The following is a 21,928-nucleotide window of genomic DNA, read 5'->3' on the forward strand; positions in this document are numbered from 1 at the left end:
GCGGAGTTCAAGATTGGGAGAGACATAAATCTTTGAATCTCAAGAGCAAATACGTTTCGCACTCTGAAAACCGAGCGAGAAATACCCGACGCCGTCGAGACAACCTTTATGGACCTTTGTCGATCGACGTGCTGTTTATCGCGCTCTGGGCTTCGGCCTGCAGCTCTTATATACTGGACGGCCACGGCAGTACGTCTGACAGCGGCTATATCCTTGCGGCCGCCTCGGCTCCGGCACGACCCGCTAGGGTTATCGCAATGCTGTGTTCCTATACTTCGGCGTTTAATGGCAAACAATACAGTTTTGATTTCCTATTGGCTAAATACACCCACTGGTGAATATATACATGGAAAACAAGGGCATTATAGGCCCAAGATCCCAAGGTAAACAAAGAAATACCTCTGCTAGTTTGATTCTTCACAAGGATCCATCTATCTAAACATGCATGCCAAGGGATCTACCAGGCTTTTCTTTGTTCTTATATATGTCATACATGATGACTTGCTTTCAGTCCTGTGCCTGGAAGCTTGTTGCCTACCCTATTAGTGACTGCCTATGGCTACTGTTTGTTTTCTGCTGTGAACCATAGGTATATGATTTTTTATGTGGTGAATACAGGCATCAGCTCTTGCTTAGGCTGAAGTATATAAATACCTCGATTGCCTCGAGCTGGAATTCTTCTTACATACATCCATGGAGGATTCCAATTTGGCGATACAGCTATTGCGAATATCCATCATTATTATCATCTTCATCATTGATAACTCGATAACCATCGCGGGTTATCCTACGCTCGCTATGGAGCGCAATTATAGCGTGAGTGGCTTAACAGATGACATGTTTACATGCCAACGTTCACCCTCGAAGACTGACAAGGAGTCTATAAAACAGGTGATAGAGTCGAAGGATCTCCTCAGACCCTCCCACTTTGACTGGACTGATGAGTCTGAGGAGCTGGAGGGGGTGGAGGAAGCGGAGGGACAGAGCGAGGGGAGCATTGGAGAGGGGGAACTCGAAGAGACGATGGCCTCGTTCTACGATCTCGAGAGGCAGCCAAACATTAGCTTAGGCGAGCCAGAGAACGAATGGCCCGACTTCGGCGAGGTAATGGTCCAAGAGACCACGTTACCAGAGCCAGACTACGAGGAGCTAAAAAGGGCCAGTATGCAGGAGGACGTGAACCAGGAGTTCGCCTTCAGACAGGGCTGGATGGAGGTCGCTGGTGAATCCATTCACCATTTTAACTGGCTAGGTTCGCCTAGATATGAATACTCTTCGACACCAGCCGCCATCTCCTTACTCTTTCTTTTCGCGGCCCCTAAGATCCCGGGACCAGGCGACGAATGGCGCTTCAGTGCAATCATGCGCAGGGCCATGCGACATGTTGACCCTGTGGTACTATACCCAGAGAACGGCCGCGAAGATTTTCGCCCGAGAGGGTTTGGGCTTATCCGATGGGTGACCGGGCGAGTCTTCAAATTCTATAGCCCACATGGAAACTGGCAGACAGACTCCGATGATATCGCAGACGGTACCCACACGGACTCTGGGGATGTCAACATGTACATGGGGAGTACGCTCCAGTTCAGGAATGGGTACGTCCGCGACTACACGATCAGGTCACGGGCTCAATGGGGGGATGAACAACAGCGACTCTACGCAGAGAAATTTCCGGCCCCCAGCCAAACCCGGTCGTCAAAGAAGCCGTACAAGCCTTCACGTCTGAGGCAGTGCATATTGCCGGGTGACCTTGAGGACTCGGCTGGTAAGTCAACCACTTCCACCTTGGACACTTCATGTTCGGGGGCTAAATGAAGAACGCAACACAGAAGCGGAACCTAGCGTGAAACCTGAAATCGACCGACTCGCCTCTCGAACCCCACGAATGAGGAGAGCATTCAGTGAAAGCACACCGGACCTGCTCGGCAGGCTGCACAGAGAGACATCCGTACACGACTTCGAGTCTGGCTTGGATGCCATGATCGAAACTACCAGCGGAGACAGCGATAACGATAGCAACGATAGCAACGATAGCGATGATGGTTTCCCAGATATAGGGGAATTCGTCCAACTCAGCTATGAAGAGTTTAAAGATGCGGAGTGTCGCAGGATGGACATCATAGAAAGGGCGGCGATTGCGCCTGGCCTGGAGACTATTCCCGAGGAGGATGTAAATGATCTCAAGAACGAACCCCAGGAAGCCGGGGGAGCTGATATGACCGATAATATCGAGCCGCCAAAAGACAACCAGGGAGACCAGATGGTCGAGCAAGAGAAAGAAGACCAAAGCATTGGCATCGTCATGCAAAACCAAAACATTCAGAGCAACCTCGCGGTCGAGCAGGCTGGCGAAAATGATCAAAACAATCACGACCACCACTGCCTGCGAACGAACCAACTAGTTGAATACGGTCAACGCGGTCAATACAAACACAAAATTGGGACTCCCGAACAGGAGAATAACGGCCAAGTCGGCCAGAACAATCAAGTGGTCGAAAAACACATAGACATCCAAAACGAGCAGCTGGGTCAAAACGATCAAATTGCACAAAATATCGAAACTGTGGAACAGGTCAAAAGTGACCAAGACTACAACGGTGAAATCGACCAATTCGGATCAATCGATACTACTGATCAAAAACAAAAAGACCACCAGCACATTTCTACCGGCACTCACACAAGAAGCGACAGCGATATTATTTACTACATCTCGAACGAGCCAAAAAGCGAAGCCGTCAACGTTCAGACAATGGTCAACGAGCCTTTGAGCCCTCCCACTGACCAAAGCAACGAGAAGTGGAAGAAGAGGATCAGCCATATCTCTCAAGAAGCGCGCAGTGCATTACGACCCAAGGACGCCCGATTCTTACCAGAATCCAACTCTTCTGGGTCATTTGAGTCAACTCCTTCACCCACATCGAACTGCAATCCTGATCGACAACACATTTCCCTCTTCCACACCGAAATTCCTCGAGATGGGGGCGAAAGCCCACATAAAACTTCTTCGACGAAGGAGCTCGCTACAAAGGTCAAGCGCATCTTGAGCAGATCGTCCTCGGAGAATGACACGGCTAGACCGAAGAAGCAAAGGAGGATCACATTTTCAGACCTCATTTACGAAGGAATCTGGGCCTTTGAGTCTTTTTCCATGGTGATGGCATGATATATCAGTCAACACATTATGTTGATCCTTTTACCACGAAAGTTACGAGTTACGAACCTACGCTACAAAAGTTATGTGATTATGATATTATGACGGAGATGCATGCATACGGAGTTCTATCAATGGGATACATATGGGTTTTACGGACACAAAAAGGGGTGGTTTATTGCATATGGGATTTACATAAAAAGCAATTGGGATTGGAACATGCATATGCTTTTGGAAATCACATCTGGGGATTGGTCATGTACAATGAAAGGTTAGCATTGGTTTTTATGGTTGCACAGGATAAGGTTTTTATGTACGGCGCACATATTTGGGTCTCGGTTTGGATGACTGCTTGGATTCAGCTACTGCAGGGTCACCGAATCTAAGAATGGAATTGTGATAAGACAAACATCAAATGTAAATCACGTCAAGCAACAATTCTTGTAATCTCTATCTTTCCATAGATTGGATAAATTGAGTGTTCCGACAAGCTCTTGCTTGGGTAGATCGTCATGTCACCTGACTAGTACCTGGTGGTATTTCCTTTTTTGGATGATTTCTGACTCCAGTAGTCCAACCCTTGACGTTGCCAACTCTCCGCATAATACGAGAAGCGGAATGCTCGAAGCAGCTACCCGTACTCCGTACCAGTCAGTATACGACGCATGGCCCGATTTGAGGTGAGTTTGGTCGATGGCACGAGGGAGCTTCTTAGGTTCTTAGCTGCTTTTTTGGCTGACGGCGCGAACTATAGTTCAGATCCTCTGCAGAAATACGAGAACCCAGAGCAGTCCTCCACTGTCAATCTGAATTCCAAAACCTACATGAAGTCATGATCGAACGCTTTGCCTCGGATCATGACTCGAGCAATAACCACCATGTACTCCGTACTTGGACACACAGTCCCCCATACTAGTATGTACTTCGATAGCGCACTTGCATCTGTGTCCTCGACCCTTGACAAGGCAGGAGATTTTATGCACCATTCCACTGTTTATGAAATTGTTTTAAATAGCGTCGGGGTGACAGCCTAGTTAGTGCGGAGATCGCCATGGCTCGTGCTGCTAGCTCGTGTACACTTTCCACTGATCGGAGGGGGACTAATTGGAAAGATACGGACGGAGTATGTACGAAATCAGTAAAAATGGCTACAATTGACGGGGTGTCATTCCCTTTTCGGTGCAGGATATGCAGTCTTCTTCACCAGGACACTTAGCTACGGTCCAGCTATCTACCCCTGACGGGCAATCAACAATGACAATTTGAACTACGCTGATACTACTATTTGTACGAGGATGTCCATGCGACAGGGCATTATTGCTAACGCTACACTTATTTCGGGAAGGTCGATATTCGGATATTTAATCTGATATGAAAGCTAATTATGCTCCATGGATACCATGGATACCATGGATAGCCATTCCGGCCACCGAATAGCCAGCTACGACCATGACAATTAGAACATGACTGTTCAATCTACGGAACAGAAAATCGCGATTCTGAGGATCCGGAGAAGTTGATTTTTGCGCAAGCTTTTTAGCGACGCGGGGTATCTGGGAGGATCGAGACCAAAATTGGGAGTCAACGCCGTATCGCTTCACTGTTGATGAGTTGCTCCCTTGATCGAATCCACGATCTGTCGTACTGCAAGGAACCTGTTCAATCAAGCAGGTGCCAATTCCTGGTCCCCGAAACGATACTAGATGGTGATACTAATGCGATTTCGATCCCTGTCCCTGGGACCTAGCTATCGGCCGACTTTCCGGGATTTGGCATCCACTATGTAGAGCTATGGGATCTACAGCATAAAATACAGATCCCGTACTCAAATCATCCAGCCAGTCGCAGGATTTGAGCTTTTCTCTGTTAAGCTCTAGTGCCCTTACCGTTTTCAGATCCCAACTTGAGGAACGATTGGGTTCCAGTGGTGTGCATAGATCTGAATTCTGGAGCAATAGTCGACTTACCTATAAAAAAGCAATTCATAGACTCTGATAGGGGGTACGGTGCTTTCGGGTTCACAGCGATATTCGATCCTTCAACCAAACCATGACCAGATCTCCGGATAAAGCAATATCTTCAATCCTTCAACCTTGAACGTTAAGTCTCGATCGGGATCGTAATTCGAAAACTGAAGAATCTGTCTCTGTGCAGCCAATCACGCATCGACACGAGGCAAAATGTCATACCAAGCCTTTGGTTCTATTCGAAGAAGCACAATTTCCTCCTATGCATGTTTCGCTTTGCTAATACTGACATTGATTCTCAACTCTGGTAGCTCGGGGACGAGAACCGCAAACTCCGCATTTCCGCGAAAGTTTGTTAACTGGTACGGTCCACGGCCTGTCTTGGGTCCCTCCTTGTTCATCATTGTTTTGTTCGGCATGTGGGCGCAAATTTGAAGCCGGACGCCGGTTTGCTGTGCTGCAGAAGTAGTGCTCCGTACAGGCTGGTCAAATTATCATCTTCGTTCGTATACGGGGTGCTCCAGAGGATGGAGTACCCGTAACGGTTGTCACCGAGAAGGTTCAGATCCTCCGGACAACTCTACTCTGTATATAGGTATCACGTATCTCTAAATTCACAAAAATATCGAATATGCTTATCCCGAATTCCCGGGTCTCCCCAATGCACTGGTCATAAGGCCTTGGCAGTATGATCGTCCCTATCGCGTCATTGGATACAAAAAATGCAACTATTCGCCGAGGGTCGTTCGTAATAAGGCGATAGTAATGAAGCATATTGATCCTTAAGGGGTAATAAATGCTATTATCATTTTATTGTTGTCAATGCGACTTCGGTTTCTCCTCGGGATATCCGGAGCCCGTTGTGCGGTGAAGTTCGTCGACGCCTTCCCAGACAAGCCGGACACTAAGAACGGGGGACTCCATAATTCAGCCGTCTCTGTCAGTCAACATAGTAACGCCCCTGTCAAGACCGCACTAACCCCCACGAGGAAAGACTCCAAGACTTCGGTGGCGGGCGTCCTATGGGAACCATATCGCTTGAGCGACTCGTGACGCTTGACTTTGACAGCCTGCTCCAGTTTTGCCCCGAGGCTGGCCAAGTCCCAGCTAACAGTCAAGGCTATTGGGTTTTTAATATCGTCCATATTGGTGGTATCTCCACTTAGTCTGCTTTTTTAACATCTCATGGTGGAGCCCGTAGATGCTCACAATTCGTTATCTCACGAACAGGCCATTTGTGATGCCACATGGACACAGGGTACTCTTGACGCTACTGCAAGTACTTGGGTTTTTGAAGCCGATCCTCGCCTCATTCGCCACAGTTTGACTGGCCCTGACGCACCACAGATAGCGCTCGTGCTAAGCACCCGGTAAAGTTTGGGAAGATGGGGACCGAAACGAATGAGAGGCGTACGTAAGAGTATTTTTGCGCTGAGAAGCAGTTAGTTGGGGTCCCGGTTAAAAGCAGGCTGCCTTCCTCTTCGGCGCTGTGATCCACGGCTTGAAGTTTTTTTTTTTTTTTTGTTTCCCTTATTCTGCTTTCTCTTTGGCCCTCTTCTATGAGCGGCTCAGCTGTGTACTGTACGCTTATGGTACTGCGTTCTTCAGCCTAAAACACAGGCTTACCGGATATCTGGGAGGCGCTATTCTCTTTCCCTTTTCGCTCTTTTTGCTTTTCATAGATCGACTTTCCCGCGGCCGTTTTCGTTCTTTAAATCGTCGAAAACACACCATCCTTTGAACGCTTTCTATTTACCGATATAAACGACGTTTTGCACTTTTACCAATCTGAAATGGACGGATTAGAGAGCCATACCCTCTTTCGTCGAAAAGATGCGTCGGTGGCAAGAGGAAACCGAGCCCTAGTGGTGACGGCTGTGTTGACCGCGCTATCAATCGTGGTTGTTTCAATGCGCGTCTACGCACGAGCTGCATTAATCAAGATGATGGGTCGGGAGGACTGGACCATTGTGATTTCACTAGTGAGTCTCGTCTGAAATATTGGAAGATACTGGACACACGTTGACGAAGGAGTGATTCAAGGCTTTTGCTATTATCTATCTCGGGTTTGTTGCTGGTGGTAAGTCCTTTCGAATCCCTGGGGAAGTCTATGAGAATGTTCTGACTGTATGACAGAGGTGCACTTTGGTCTCGGAGCACATTCTGCGAAATTATCAGATCAAGAATTGATGAACCAGCTGAAGGTACGATTAAACGACAAACCTGTACCCGTTTCTATGGGGTGTAAGCTCACTGATGCAGATGCTCTGGGTTGCCATTCCCATGTACAACGCCAGTCTGGCCTGCACCAAGTTCTCCATCCTCTTCCAATACCTCCGCATCTTCCCCCGTCGACCGTTCCGTATTTCCTGCTATATCGTCATGAGCATCGTCGCATTATACTCGACCTGGGCCTTTATCACCGGTTTCCTCACCTGCGTCCCGGTTGCCAAGTTCTGGGACCGGACGGTGAAGGGTTACTGTTTCAACTTTGAGGCGCTGTGGTTCTTCAACGCCGCGATGAACATTGCAACAGACTTTACTTTGCTTATCATGCCGATGCCGCTTCTTTCACAGCTTCAACTGCCACGGACGCAGAAGATTGCGCTATGTGGTGTTTTTGCAATCGGTGGTTTGGTTGTGATTACCAGTGCCCTCCGTCTCTCCAGTTTACATACTGTTGCAAGGGACCCTGATACATCTTGTAAGTCCGCCTACGACAAACACCCACAAAAAACATACTAACCCCTCCCCAAAGACAGCAACGTCGCCGCTGCCTACTGGACCGCCGCAGAATGCAACGTCGCCATCATCTGCGCCTCGCTTCCCTTCCTCCGCCCCGTAATCAGCTGCATCTTCCCCAAGCTCATGCCAACAAACAGCTACCGTCGCCATCAAACCGGCTTCAACACAACAAACCGCTCTCGTCTTCAAACAGAGCTTTACTCACAACAGCGCGATTACGACATGTACACGATTGATGTCAAGTCGGATGCTGTACCTCGTGATCCGTTTAGGGGCATTGAGGTCACGACCGAAATGATTCAAGAGACGGGGAAGCCGAGTATGAGTAAAAGTGGTATCGAGTCGACGAATACTAGCCAACGGGAGTTGGTTATGGGTGCATGAGTTATGTGAGGATGGTTTATGCTTTCATTACTAATTTTTCTTTTGTTTAATTGTTCGGATACCCAATATTATCGGATGTTTCCTTTTTTTCGGCTCGACGGATGTATATATACTTGCCAAATATATGAATCATGGTCTATCTTACAAGGAACATTCTATAGACCCCTGGGTAGGGTTCATTGGTGGGCGAGACTGATTTCTATGGTCGTACAAACCTAGGTAGACTATTTATCATCTCTATGCGCCCCCTTCAAATCCTTACAAAACAACCATCTCGTTCTAGAATCATACCCCTTCTGTTTCCAATCATTAATTTTCTCCGGATAAAAGTCAATCTGGCCCTGTAAGGTACCATCATGTGCAAGGATCACAAATACCTCCCCAGATCCTTCGAGTGCCTTGATCTTCTCGACTGTTTCGACAGCTTGTCCATGATTCAAAGTTAACGCAGGCGATACCCTGAAGAAGGCGTCCGTCTTCGCGCTGCCCTGAGTCGACTCCATCTCAGCACAAAGACTACTATCCTCAGAGCCCTCCGAAAAAGGAAGCTGTAGATACCGCGACGGCCGCAGAACACCCACATGATGACAGCAATCACCACCCATAAACACAAAGGTGTCGGGATCGGTCGTAACCCTAGCAAGACCACAGAGATGGCCGACTGAATGCCCCGGTGCATCGAGGAGGTAGAACGAGCCGTCACCGAAATAGTCGTGGGCGTCAAACGGGCCGAGCTGGACTGTTTCTGCTGCGTTCTTGCTGAATGAGATCTCTCTGACCTCTCGACCTGCGATATCCGAGTCGAGGACTGTGCCGTTTGTATTTGTCGGGTATCCTGGCCATGCTGCATCTTTGACACCTGGTCCGACGACTAGAGTGGTTGATTCTGGGAAAGTAGATGGGTCGCCTGTATGGTCGAAGTGATGGTGGGACCAGATGATTGCTTGTATATCCTTACTGCAGATGTTCAGGCCGGAGACGTCGGAGTCGAGGACATCGGCGATGTTTGGACCAATGTCGACATTAGTCGTGTTTTTTATCAATGATAAAGTTTTCGGGGGAAGATTTTCCCAATCGTTTCGCATGCCTAGGTCGAATAGGACATGACGATTGCCGTTGGATATTAGGAAGGAGTAGTCTGGGGCTTTTACCACGTCGAGGCCTTCCATGGGGGGTTCCCAGAATAGGGATGGATTGAGGTCCAGTGTTGTCCCTCTGTTTACTGGTCAGTGGTGTATGTAGAGGAGGTTGGAGGGAGAGGTACGGGTCAATCACTCGGACGTCTACAGTTGATGTAGAGGCAGGAATATTCAATGCCGGGAGAGGGGTCTCCTTTTTCTTCATCTTGATGTCTAGTCCCCATTGCCTGAAGAACCAATAATTTTCCGTTTGGTACCTGGCCGGGTCAACCAGCTGCATCTATAAACCGTTAGCTCCATTCGAAATAAGTAATTGAGAGGAATTACCTCATAGTTAATGGTCAAGGCCGGGACAAGCTTCATGATCTCCAGAATGGCGATGTTCTTCCCAAGACACGTCCGACGCCCGGATCCAAACTAACGCAGTCAGCTAACTGTCTTCGAAACGCAGAGCCAGAGAAATACACGTACCGTCAAAATACTATTCTCCATCTTCTGCCTCTGCCCCTGATCACACTCCAGCCATCTTTCCGGCCGCCAGAGATCTGCATCTTCCCCGTAAATGCCTTTATGCCGATTCACAACATACGGACTCATCCCCACCACCGTCCCCGGCGGGAAGAAAGTCCCACAGATAGTAATTCCACTCGCCGGAACGACCCGCTCGAACGGAAGGCAGAAGGGCGGGTGAATTCGAAGCGCCTCCCGTACACATGCGTCCAAATACGGCAATTGCTGGACTTGCTTAAAGGTCGGGAAGGGCTGTGAGAGATTGCCTTGTTGCTGCGCCTCTTGTAGCTCGTCGCGGAGATGGTGTAAGGTTTGTGGGTGGGCGATAATGTTGTACATGACGGTGCGCATTACGTTGCCGGTGGAATCGGAGCCTGCGATTACGTTGGAAAAGGTCCACGCTCGTGGGGCCCTGTAGTCTTTTAATGATGGGATACTTTCACAGAAGAGGGGATGGCAAAAGGGTTAAGTACCATGATGGAACAGCTGGGTTTGTAGCTTGCGTTTCCAGGAATTGGGATAGCATGTCTTTCCTTCCGTCTAGCTGCGAATTGGGTGTAGCTTTGTTAGCGTCATCGGAATCCTGGGTTGTCCTTTGCCGAGCAGTGATGTGTTTGTCGACGATTCTCAAGATAGGCATTCCGGGCGTGCTTCGGAACAATGCCACAAACCAATTCTTATACCAGACTTCGTCAAACCAGGGGATTTGGCCCATCTGCAGGAATCAGCTTTTCTTCCCAGATATAGAAGCCAATGATGACCAAACATACAGGAGCAACCCTCTTCATAAACGCCCAAATCGACTCCAACAACCCATTCGTATCGCATCCATTCTCCAAGAACCCATACCTTTTCGAAAAGGACAATGTCCCCATGACCTCGAAGGCAAAATACTGCAACCAATTGCCCAAATCAAACTCACACTGCGTCTTAACAAACCGAGAGTCAAGTTGCTCGAAAAGCACACTTAGCGTTTTATCCACAAACGGCTCTAGAGCTACCACATTGGTCATGGAGTATAAAGAGGCGATTGGGCTCCGGAGCTGCTTGTGGAGGTGCTCATCGCGGGTATTGAATACGACTGGCAACGCGCCTCCTTTTCGACTGTATGGCATTTGGGTCCGGTAGAAGTCACTCTAGGTCTCTTTCAGCGCTTACTTGCATATGAATTTGGTTGATTGTCTCTCACCTTCGGGAACCCCATCCTGGCTGGATAAATAACAGGAATTGCCTCTGGGTCTGAGATCGAGACCATGTTAGGCCCAAGTCGGACACTTATGCCATATTTCTCGTGCAGCTGTTGATGAATCTCGTGCGCTTTTCTGGTCTGCACCCACCAGACTCGTTGAAGATTTGTGAGTCTCGCCCATATTGGGCCTGGTATATGCTTCAGTCGATAATAGCTGCGGTACAGGCAGAACAGAAAATGCCCAAGCAGGATGATCACCGTAGCGAGCAGCACTGGGTGATGCATGGTGGTTGTAAGCTTTTGATGTTGGTCAATCGTCAAGAAGGATTACCCGAATAGATAGCTTCTCCGGATAATATATCTTGCTGTCTACGGAGTATATCAGCAAGGAAGATGGTCGATTCGTTGTCATTACATCGGTACCGGAAGTGTTCTAAAGTATAATCTGCGCATGCAACTCAGTAGCGGTGTGCAAGAGATCACATACTTCTCTGAAGCAAGGGGTTTTAGGCGGCTTATCGTACATATCAAAGGCCAAGCTGATATCCTAACTACGTGCATATGATACGAGCGGAGAAATCGCGTGTAGGGACCTAGTAACATAAAACGAGAAAGATATACGAAGAAGGAAGGCGCATAGTACTTGCCCTAACTAAAAACTAAATTTCCACATGATTCCGAAGAAACTTATACCCCTCCTCTACAGCCTTTACAGCCTCAAGGTTCTGTGGAAAGCTAGGATAGAGATCAAATAGATGCACAACACCCTCCAGCATCCTGATATCAGCGTCAACTCCCTTCTCCCTCATCGCATCGTACGTCCGCATAGTTTGTTCCCACGGAATAAGATCATCTAACGTCCCATGAATGATGAACGTAGGCGATGAGTAGCGGTGCTGACGGATGATTGCCAAAGGACTGACAGCTTGAATCTCCTCCGCCGTTGGGATAGGGAGATCCGCAATACTTGTGCCGTCCTTGCGACACATCCATCCGTTGAGCAAAATTGGCAATGTATGCCCTGTCCAGTTCATATGAAGTGCAATCTGAGTGCGTGGGTCATCCGGGGCCATCCAGCCAGCCAGGGCGCGTTTGTTCGGTGGGGGGTTGTAGCCAGTAATCGGGGTTTTGCGGATACTTTCCTGGAGAGAACTGTATTTTATTCTCGGAGGGGCCACATCCTGTCCAAAAGGTATGTTTTCGCGCCACCAGAAGGGGTCCTCGTAGTCGGTTGGACAATAGAAAGCCAGAATGGCTTCCGGGGGCTGAATACCGTGGATTTCAGGTGCTGTCCAGGCTAGGGTCATGGCGAGATGGCCACCAGTCGACCAGCCTACTGCCACTACCTGATCGCCTCGGGGTCTTTCGGGGCGCTGGAGCTGTAGCTTGGGCAGGGTCGTTCGGGCCCAGGAGAATGCATCGCAGACGTCGCGCATGGGGCCGTCGATCAAGGATGTCTCGGGACAAAGGCGATAGTCAACGCTGACTGGAAGGAAGCCCAGTTCTAACAGGGTTTGTGTCTGTTTATGACGGACATCCTTGCGAGAGAGCATGACATGACCTCCGCCATGGATCATGAGAGCTGAAGTCGGCCATTGAATTAGAAATGTTGCAGAGGTAGTTTTGGAGACTAGGTCTCACCGATTGGACGGGGATTGACCGGATCTTCAAATTTCTCTGGATAATGAATATCGGCCTGAAGTGCTATCCCGTCTCTGTGAGCGAAAGTCACGGTTTCCTTTGTGACAGGTCTCGACAATGATATCTGCTTATCGATCTTGGGATACTGAGAAAGATTTTCCATGGGAGAAGCTACAATCAGGCGTGAAGTGCTGGACTCTTCAAAGTTACTCTCTGTCCAGTCAACCCACTTATAGCCGGACTGGAGTAAGGTTGTTTCCCAGAGATGCTCGCAGGCTAACGCATGCTTCCGGCCATCGTCAAACAACCACCAACCTTCCAACAGGCCAAACACAAGGTCAAACCAAAACAGATTCCTCGTCAGCTCAACCAGACATAATATGCCGTCAGGACGCTGGTATTTGTGAATATTTTTGCAAGACCGAACGAGGCTTCTCGTAGCGTGGACGCAATTGCTTGAGATGATAATATCGTATCGGGCGTGCATTGATGCTGGAGGCTCTTTTTCCAGATCGACAGTCGTGAATTCCATGCAGCTATGGTATTGCGTAAATTTCTTCTTCGCAAGCGCTACCAGCGAAGGTGATATATCCGTGAAGGTGTATTTGAATCGGACCCCTGGGATTGCTGTGAGCTGTGGCATTAGATGCTGGGTTGTACCCCCAGTGCCTGCACCAATTTCTAGAATTTGAACGTCGCGGCTCGCTCCAATCTGTTTTAGAAGTGAAGTAAGGTAATTTTTCAGATATGCAGTAGGCGTCTTGAAGATTGGCGCGTTGGTGTAGACGTCTTCCACTAACTGCCGAGCTGTGGCGTCCCTGAATAACAACGATAACGGATTCTCGCGGCCTGTCAGGCAGTCCGCGAGGCGGGGGCCAGTGGTATGGAAGAGGAGATGCTCGGATTGATGTTGAGGAAACCGCCGGATAATGTCCTCGTGTAGCATTTGCGAAGTTGTCGCCGGAACAGGCTTATCGGTGCGAATGAACGCGCCATCTCTGGATTTGCTGACGAGCTGGAATGATTCAAGGATGGCGTAGAGTTGATTTTTCAACTTCCCATACTGCTCGGCTATCTTAACATCGGGTATGGGCTGTCCTGCGTGTAGTGATTCCAACGGACATCCGAGAGATCTGAAGGCTTCTGCAACATATGTAGTGGCCAGATCCATCTGTGCTGGGTAAACAGAGCTATAAAACCCAGTCCATTGCGACTCTCGGGCTTCTTTCAGAAAATCATCACTGCTTGAGGCAAAGCAATCGTGTGCGACGGACGCAAACGGTCTCTCTGGGACGTCGTTAGAATCGGAGGGAGCACCTATATTCTCCACCTCACTCAGGCCTTGTAGGCGTGCGCAAAGACCTTGAGTATCTTTTATGTTCTGAAGCTCCTCCGGCCCCAAGCTGACACTGAAATGCTTGTTGATTTCGGTGGTGAGCTCGGTGGCCACAAGGGAATCGATGCCAAGCGAATCCAGGGAAGAAGAAGCGGTAATTTCTTCGGTATGTATGTCAAGGATGTCGCTCAGAATATGCTGGATGGTGGTAAGATATTCGGAAGAAGCAGCTGGGGACTGATTGGTCTGGGATGTGGCCTTCACTTGCTGGACGACACTTGCGTTTGGAGAAGATAGAGTGGATGTCGAAGTTTCCGGAAAAATATAAGCAACCAAGGATCGGATATCCACAAGTGACTGCAAAGCTGAGCTGTCAATACTAACGCCGAATCTCTTTTTGATCTCTGACATAACCTCTGTGGTCATAAGAGAGTCTATGCCGACATCGTCCAAGCTCAACGAGGGCTGCAGTTCGTCAATTGGAATTCCAATCAGCTCACTCAACATTTCCTGCACTTTTCCGTGTCTGGCGGCTCCATTGGTTTCAGACTGGTGGGCTGCCTCGGTCTTCTCCTCTTGGATGCTTGGTCTTTGTTGGGTTTCGATTCGATTCAGACTCGCTGTCGCTGCCGTCTCATTTGGGGACCCAGAGTCAACCGAAGGTGAGGTATTGAGCCGGGAAAGCAGCCTTCTCAACGAACGAATGGACACACTCTTGAACTTTGCCGATATGAATGTGAGCACGAGTTTCCTTGATCGAGGATCGATTGCAAAGACATCACATGTCAACTCCGTCATGCTGTGTCTTGTCTGATTGGTATATACCATCCATGACGATTCGGCATCCTCGCATTGCTTCTGTGAGAATTCTGGGCTGATGAAGATCTCGCCTATTGCACCGCAGACATAGACTTCATCTGGATCGTTCTCTGACAGACAGTTAACATGAATGCCTCCAACTTGGAGGAAGTTGTCCATCAAGATAGGGTCGCACTGCCCACCAACCAATTCGGATGGCTGGGTTGGCAGCGAAACATATCCTGCGGCTTCCTCATTAGTTGCAGAGACAGTTTGTACACCCTTGTAGTAGTCGGCATAATCTGTCACTCGCTTCATGATCTGGTAGACGATAGATCCTTTGAAGCCATTGGAATTGGGCGAGTCGATAATGAAATGACACCGCGCGGGATCAATCAGTCGTTCCATTGAACGAAGTCGCATTACAGCGGTACTCTTCGGCTCATGGAAAGCGACGCTTCCTGTGGCATGCATGACTTTCCCTTTGTGCTCTTTGCGCGTGAAAAGCAAGAATGCCCATTTATTCTTCTGTCCTTCCTGTAGCTGAAGGAAAACCTGTCCCTCTGGGTCCAGCACCAATGGTGAAGAAATCTCCAACTCTTCAATCTGGACCATGTTGGCAGAGTAGTCAGCTTTACTTGTGAGAGTTACTGCTCTCAACACAAACTCGATATACAGCGATGCAGGGCACAGAGTCTGGTCCACAACTGCGTGGCCTTGAGTACAAGCCCGGTAAAATGGGTTCTTGGTATTAATTTGTACGATTCCATTCGCAGCGTCGACCAGGTAAATCAACTCGTTCTGCGCATCAGAAGAGACAGTTCCATTCTGTTGGGAAGAAGGCTGCGGCGGTACATATTCCAGCCAGTGTCGTGTCTTTGCGAATTGGTACGGCGGCAGGTTTACCCATTGGTAGGATGCATTCTCAAATGGCCAAAATTGCACTCTGACTCCGTTGGTCCAAAGATTAGATGTTGCCTTTGCGAGTTTACTCTGGGCACTGGAATTTCCGATATCAATGCGCTGGTACACATGCTGCTGGGATGAGCGACTATCCAACGCCCGCCGGATCATGGGGATGATTGGTGATCCAGAGCCGGCTTCCAGCCAAATAATAGGGCCTCCCAACTGCTTTGATGCTTTCCAGACAGCATTCACAAAGTGAACAGGCCCCCGGCTATGCTCGACAATTGTCTCGGCGGTTATAGATGACCAGTCGTTGTTGACTGAGCAAGCTTCGATGGGGATGGAGGGCTTCTGATACTGCAATTCCCTCGCAACAACCAGTAGCCCCGGTACAATATCGTCTACAAGCCTGGAATGGAATGCATGCGTATTCTCCAGTCGTCTTATTTTGGGCTTGGATGGCAATCCCTGTGCGACTTCTTCAACAGCTTGAATGGAAGCCCCATCGCCCGCTAAAACCAAGCTCATTGGGCCATTGAAGCATGCAATGTCAACGGCACACGTACCAAATTGCTGTTTGGTCTGCTGAAGCAGTGATTCCGCTTCGCTCTTGGTACATTCAACAGCAAGCATCGTCCCGCTGTCGGGACCCCATGCCTTTTGGATCAATTGGGCTCTTCCAGAAATCAGACGCATGGCATCGTCCAGACTCAATACTCCAGCGACGCAGAGAGTTGTCAACTGTCCAAAGCTATGACCAATCAATCGGTCAACCTTGAGTCCGCAGTCTATCCACGCCTTTGCAGTGGAATACTGAATGGAGAACAACGTGCAATGGAGATTGACGAGGTCATTTTTGGGTTCGGGGTTGAATATAGTAGGGAAGAGGCTGGGAAGGCTCAACGCGTTGCAAACCCGATCGCAGTTGTTCTAATTCTTTCGTTAGCGTCCACACACTTGCCAGCAAGATTAAGCAGTACTTACCAAGTGACTCTGGAGCACCTTACAGCTTCGCACCAAGTCCTCAGAAAGGTATGCGTCTTTGCCACTCTGTCCACCAAAGCAAAGAATCACAGGGGGCTGTGGGCTGGATCGCTGCTGCACCGCGGTATCTCCACAGCCAGCAGCATTCAACTGATTAAGAAGTGAAGCAGTTTTGGAGGATGTGGTGAGACTCAAGAAATATTCCATATCCCGGTTCTGCTTGATGGCCAAGTTATACCCAATGGTGCCAACGGTGTCCACTGCTGCACATTGACCATTGAGAATGTATTCGTGAAGGGCCTTGCAGTACGAACGAAGAGATTCGGGCGATCTTGCTGAGATAAAGAAGGGTATCTCCGAAATTGAGGAGTTTTGGTCACTCGGAGTAATAGCGTGTTTTCGCACTAGCATCGCAGCATTATTCCCTGCTGCACCATAGTTGGTGACTAGTGCAATGTGTTCTGTCGCTTCCCAATCCATCGACCGTGTAGGGATAACAACTCGATCATCGCCAAGTGGACGGATCTTCGGATTGAGATGAGAAAAGTTGGCCTGCCTCGGAATCCGCCCCTTTTGCATCATCAGAATCGTCTTTATAAGAGCAGCGGACCCAGAAGCGGTCTCCGTATGTCCGATATTGTCCTTGAGCGATCCCACATGGACTTCGTCTTTCCGGTCCCGTCCACCAAAAACACTCCGGATGCTGTCGAACTCGATCGGATCTCCGACCTGGGTACCTGTTCCATGAGCTTCAACGTAAGTCACCTCTCTTGGGTCGACACCGGAGGACGACAGAACCTTGCGATATAACGATTGCTGAGAGCTGGAATCTGGAACCGTAATGGGTGAGCAGTTGGATCCCTGATTGACAGCGGACCCGGTTATGACGGCCAGGACAGGATCGCCGTTCCTCAGTGCATCTGCCAAGGGCCGCATCAATACCAATCCGGCACCTTCGCCTCGACAATACCCATCGGCAGCAGCATCAAATGCCTTGGATGCACCGGACTTGGATAGGAAGGACGCGCCGGCGAGATTCTGGGATGTTCTCGGGTTGGTCATGATACTGACACCCCCGGCGAGAGCTACCGAGCAATCGTTTGTTTGTAGGGCCTGTTATAATATCATTAGCCAACTAAATTGCTAGAGTTACGGGAAGAAAGTTGCCTCACCTGGCACGCCAAGTGAATGGACACAGCCGCGGAAGAACAGGCCGAATCCACCACGACTGAAGGGCCGCTCCATCCGAAGTGGTGACTGATACGACCGGAGTTAAACGCTCTGAGTGTTCCGGTTGCAGAGAAAGCATTTGTTGGATGGCATCCAACATTTTCACCATAATCGTCGGTACCAACTCCAACATAACAGCCGATATCATTCGGTAGCTTGTCCGATCGAAGACCACAGTATCCCGACGATTCCAGTGCTTCGTAGGCAACATGAAGCATCAAACGCTGCTGTGGATCCATAGACTTTGCCTCACGTCCTGAGATGCCAAAGAATCGATGATCAAAAACATCCGGATCTCGAATTAAACCACCATAGAAAGGCCCGTCTGGTCCTCTTGTGAGCTGTGAGATTTTGAGGCGGCTCTCAGGAAGATCTTGTACAGCACATATTCCTTTCTCGAGTAATTCCCATAGTTTCTCAGGTGAATCTGCGTTTGGATAACGACAGCCCATGCCGATGATGGCAACGGGAAATTTGGACCCTTCTGCTCCTTCCGAGGATGTGTCACTGGGGGTTAGCACTGGGTCTATGGGAATTGGATAGGTGGATGCACAACCATTGTCAATTTTGGGGCGCGCAGGGGCCCGAGAGGCTTCGTTTCTCAGAATGGATGGTGGAACAAAAGACCCAGCACCAATTGGTATGAAGTGCATATGAACATTCTTGCTGCGTGCATCCTCAAGTACCGCGCTAACTGTTAGATGCCACTGGGACTGCTCGGTGAGAATCGCTTCGAGAAGGGCGGTATGCAAGGAACCATTCGTAATGACGGCCCCATTAACCGTGGACCTCAACGGCAGAGCTAAGCATTGGGCGTCTGGGAAAGCAAAGCGAGGGTCACTCTCGCATAAACTTGCAATACGCTGCACGGAACTCTCATGATTGTCGTGATGATAACGTCCGCGCAGTCCAAGCAGTCGTACAGAGATGCCACGTTCTGCTACAGCATTCATCAGTGGAGCGAGGATATCCTCGTTGACGGTCACAGTCACTCGGTCTGTATCCGTGACACAGGAAATGTATGCCTACCTTATTGTATTAGAATTGTCTTGGAAGGTATGCAAATACTCACTCACTCTATGATAATAACCCAGCAAATCTTCAAGGCACTGGTACTCCAAGTCGGATCGCCATCGGATAGCAATCGAATATCCACGAAATGAGGTATCCAGCGCATCAAAATCAACAGCTGCCCCAATGCACACAGCCAGGTGCACGGCTTTGGATGAAAAGCTTTTGAATTCTTCAGTATTATGTGAACATGCAGTGGCTGCGGCGGTCAAGGAACCTATGCAGAATCCTTGTACATCTATCAATGGAGGTCTCTCCGTTGGACTTTCTGAGGAATGAAAGCACTTGATGTGATCCTTCGTCTTCCAGAAGTCGATGACCTGGGACACAACTGCTAGGGGAGCCCAGATGATGTTGCTCGTCTCGGAAAAGGCAGGTGGGTCTCCACCCTCTTGGAAAAAGCGCCCTAATTCAATGAGATATGTCTCTCCGGGAAGACTGATAAGCGCTGGCCATGCATTTGTGATTGAGGCCCATAGTAGAGAAAGATCTTTCAGAACATCATGTAAGAAATGCAAAGTTGGATCTTGGAGGATGGTGGCGCGTATTTGGGAAATAGACTCGCTGGTAAGGGTGGATTGTGGCCCAAAGAGTAACGAGATTGGGCGTGCGCCCATAGGTGCTTCCATAACGTTCAACTGTTGAAGGATATAATTCAGATAAATGAATAACAAGCCCGCCAATAGATAAACAATCCGGATAAAGGTTCCACGAAAATGACCACGGGGATCCGGATTTAATAAAGATAAGTGTCTGGAATATACTGTTCCAATTGAATTAAGCGATTATGGATGGACTACCGTACCGATAACATTGTGTTAGGCCACTTCCAGTACTGCAAGGATCGAGAGAATTCCACAACCCGGACATGTAAATTGTACACGCATGACCAAGCCGAGCTTAGCCAACTACATGAGACGTACCATATACCCAGTCTCAATTTAGTATACATTGATCCGCCATATTGCATTATATACAACATAAACGAAAATTCAGGCAGTCTCACGATGCTAATGCAGTTTGCTGTATCACAAGCTGCTGCCCCTGGCTTACCGCAATGCCACATTCCTGTTCGTATGCTCTCCTACTTTTTGAGAGTCTGGTCTCTACGCAAGGTCGTGTGCTAAGTTTCCTTATTCCACCGCTTGTTAGAGGAATGCAGCGACTGACCGGTCAACGTACGTATACCTGTTGGCGTGGCTGACGACAGCACAAGTTGCGTCAACTGCAAGGGGCATATTTCTTTTTCTTGGAATATCTACAATTTCGGTCTGGAGATTTGGAGATTTGATAAACACCGAACCGTTCAGATTTAGTTGACGGACCTTATTTCCTACATAGTTTATTGGTATTTATTTATATACTACCCCCCGGCTCTCCCGTACTACGCTTGCAATATGACTGAAGCGACTGAGATCCAGACTCTGGCGCAAAAGATTACGGCAGCTCGAGAAGGCGACATTGAGCCTGCAATCCCGATATTGGAAGATCTTGCATTTACTCCCTACGCATGCTCTTCTGTTGAGCAAGTCTCTGGCGGGGTTGTCAACTTTACTTTCAGGGGCTTCCTCTCCAACCCTCTTCCCGATGGCAGTATCAGCGTCATTATCAAACATTCCAAAGACTTCTCGGGGTTCATTCCCGGGGTGCAGCTCCAAGCTGCCCGATGTGTATGTGAACAGAGAGATGCAAAACAACGTTTTGTCTGACATTTTTATGATTTGTAGCAAGGCGAACAGCGAATTCTGCAAGCTCTTGCAGATGGCCTGAGCCCAATTGTTCATCAGGATGGTATATTGGTTCGGACACCTTGCCATTATCACTTTATTCCACACCTCAATGCTCAAGTGATGGAAGAATTCTCGGGCGTCACTGCATTGGGTAAATTTCTCCTTTCGCCAGAGTCAAACAAACTTTCAGGCTCGTTTGGGACAAGCATCGGCCGTGCCTTGGGGTGCTGGCTGGCATCTTTTCATGACCGTAGCTCAGGTCCAGAAGTGGTGCAGGAAGTTGGCTGCAATGAAAAAGGCCGGGATGCAATGTATACCCTCCTGACTGGCGGCGTGGCCAAAGCAATGGATAGCTGCCCCACCCTCTTCGATGGATGTGCAGACGATTTCCGGAAGTATGTACAAGAGGCAATTTATGGTGAAATTGACGAGGCTAGCAAGACAATCGTTCATGGGGACTTTGCTGTCCGAAAGTAAGTGACTGAAATACCGAAAAAGGGTTGCTTTTGATGCCTAACAATTTGAATAGTATCTTGATCTCCAACTCGGTTGCTAGTACCGGGCAAGATATCCTTATTTCCCCTATTGACTGGGAAGTTTATCATCTTGGCTGCATCGAATTCGACCTGGGACAGTTTCTGGGAGACCTCTACACACATGAGTATTTCAAGAGTGTCGGTAGTTGCACAGCTCTGCTTCAAGGCTTTGTAGATGGCTATAAGCCACTAAGCAAGAAGCAACTCGCTTCCGTCGCAGTGTACACTGGAATTCAGCTTTTGGCTTGGGCACCTGTTGTTGCAGCACCGATAACCAGGGAGCAGGAGGAACAGCTTGTGAGTTACGGAAGGGACCTTATTCTCAAAGGTAAGAAAGAGGATTGGGGATGGCTCGAGAATAGCTATATCGGGCCTATCTTCAGAAAAGAAACCGTGTAGCTACCTTTCACCATAGAAATTCATGCTTCGTACATTGTATAATCAACCTCATCGGACCTTCCCAAGTATTTCTTTTGCACTCCACCCTGGTAAACATCAATTTACCCCTTGCCCCCCTTGCACTATTGAGAAATGCCCCGAAGGGGTGCATCTGATACAACCGTGAAAAGGGATAAGCCGGCTTTTATCAAGTAAACAAAACAATACGCTCT

General features: G+C 48.8%; 6 protein-coding genes across 6 annotated transcripts; 3 read left to right on the top strand and 3 right to left on the bottom strand.

Moving 5' to 3' along the window:
- Positions 1 to 798: 798 nt before the first annotated feature.
- Positions 799 to 3,163, top strand: ACHE_41113S (uncharacterized protein; the record flags this gene model as incomplete). Its single annotated transcript, XM_043279387.1, has 2 exons — positions 799 to 1,765; positions 1,830 to 3,163. 2 exons carry the CDS (start codon positions 799 to 801, stop codon positions 3,161 to 3,163), a joined length of 2,301 nt encoding a protein of 766 aa, XP_043137071.1.
- A 2,774-nt stretch (positions 3,164 to 5,937) lies between these two features.
- ACHE_41114A (uncharacterized protein) lies at positions 5,938 to 6,263 on the bottom strand (the record flags this gene model as incomplete). Its single annotated transcript, XM_043279388.1, has 2 exons — positions 5,938 to 6,036; positions 6,099 to 6,263. The coding sequence occupies 2 exons, from the start codon at positions 6,261 to 6,263 to the stop codon at positions 5,938 to 5,940; spliced, it is 264 nt and encodes an 87-aa protein (XP_043137072.1).
- A 798-nt stretch (positions 6,264 to 7,061) lies between these two features.
- Positions 7,062 to 8,247, top strand: ACHE_41115S (PTH11-like integral membrane protein; the record flags this gene model as incomplete). The annotated part of the gene is made up of 5 exons (XM_043279389.1): positions 7,062 to 7,100; positions 7,162 to 7,198; positions 7,255 to 7,322; positions 7,381 to 7,822; positions 7,877 to 8,247. 5 exons carry the CDS (start codon positions 7,062 to 7,064, stop codon positions 8,245 to 8,247), a joined length of 957 nt encoding a protein of 318 aa, XP_043137073.1.
- A 224-nt stretch (positions 8,248 to 8,471) lies between these two features.
- ACHE_41116A (uncharacterized protein) lies at positions 8,472 to 10,909 on the bottom strand (the record flags this gene model as incomplete). Its single annotated transcript, XM_043279390.1, has 6 exons — positions 8,472 to 9,462; positions 9,512 to 9,666; positions 9,714 to 9,803; positions 9,858 to 10,308; positions 10,370 to 10,611; positions 10,667 to 10,909. The coding sequence occupies 6 exons, from the start codon at positions 10,907 to 10,909 to the stop codon at positions 8,472 to 8,474; spliced, it is 2,172 nt and encodes a 723-aa protein (XP_043137074.1).
- An 835-nt stretch (positions 10,910 to 11,744) lies between these two features.
- Positions 11,745 to 18,933, bottom strand: ACHE_41117A (type I iterative PKS; the record flags this gene model as incomplete). Its single annotated transcript, XM_043279391.1, has 4 exons — positions 11,745 to 12,667; positions 12,727 to 16,696; positions 16,751 to 17,863; positions 17,923 to 18,933. The coding sequence occupies 4 exons, from the start codon at positions 18,931 to 18,933 to the stop codon at positions 11,745 to 11,747; spliced, it is 7,017 nt and encodes a 2,338-aa protein (XP_043137075.1).
- Positions 18,934 to 20,448: 1,515 nt separating this feature from the next.
- ACHE_41118S (phosphotransferase family protein) lies at positions 20,449 to 21,716 on the top strand (the record flags this gene model as incomplete). Its single annotated transcript, XM_043279392.1, has 3 exons — positions 20,449 to 20,721; positions 20,779 to 21,254; positions 21,311 to 21,716. The coding sequence occupies 3 exons, from the start codon at positions 20,449 to 20,451 to the stop codon at positions 21,714 to 21,716; spliced, it is 1,155 nt and encodes a 384-aa protein (XP_043137076.1).
- Between the last annotated feature and the right edge of the window lie 212 nt (positions 21,717 to 21,928).

The sequence above is a fragment of the Aspergillus chevalieri genome, chromosome 4 (assembly GCF_016861735.1).
Source record: "Aspergillus chevalieri M1 DNA, chromosome 4, nearly complete sequence".
Classification (NCBI taxonomy): domain Eukaryota; kingdom Fungi; phylum Ascomycota; class Eurotiomycetes; order Eurotiales; family Aspergillaceae; genus Aspergillus; species Aspergillus chevalieri.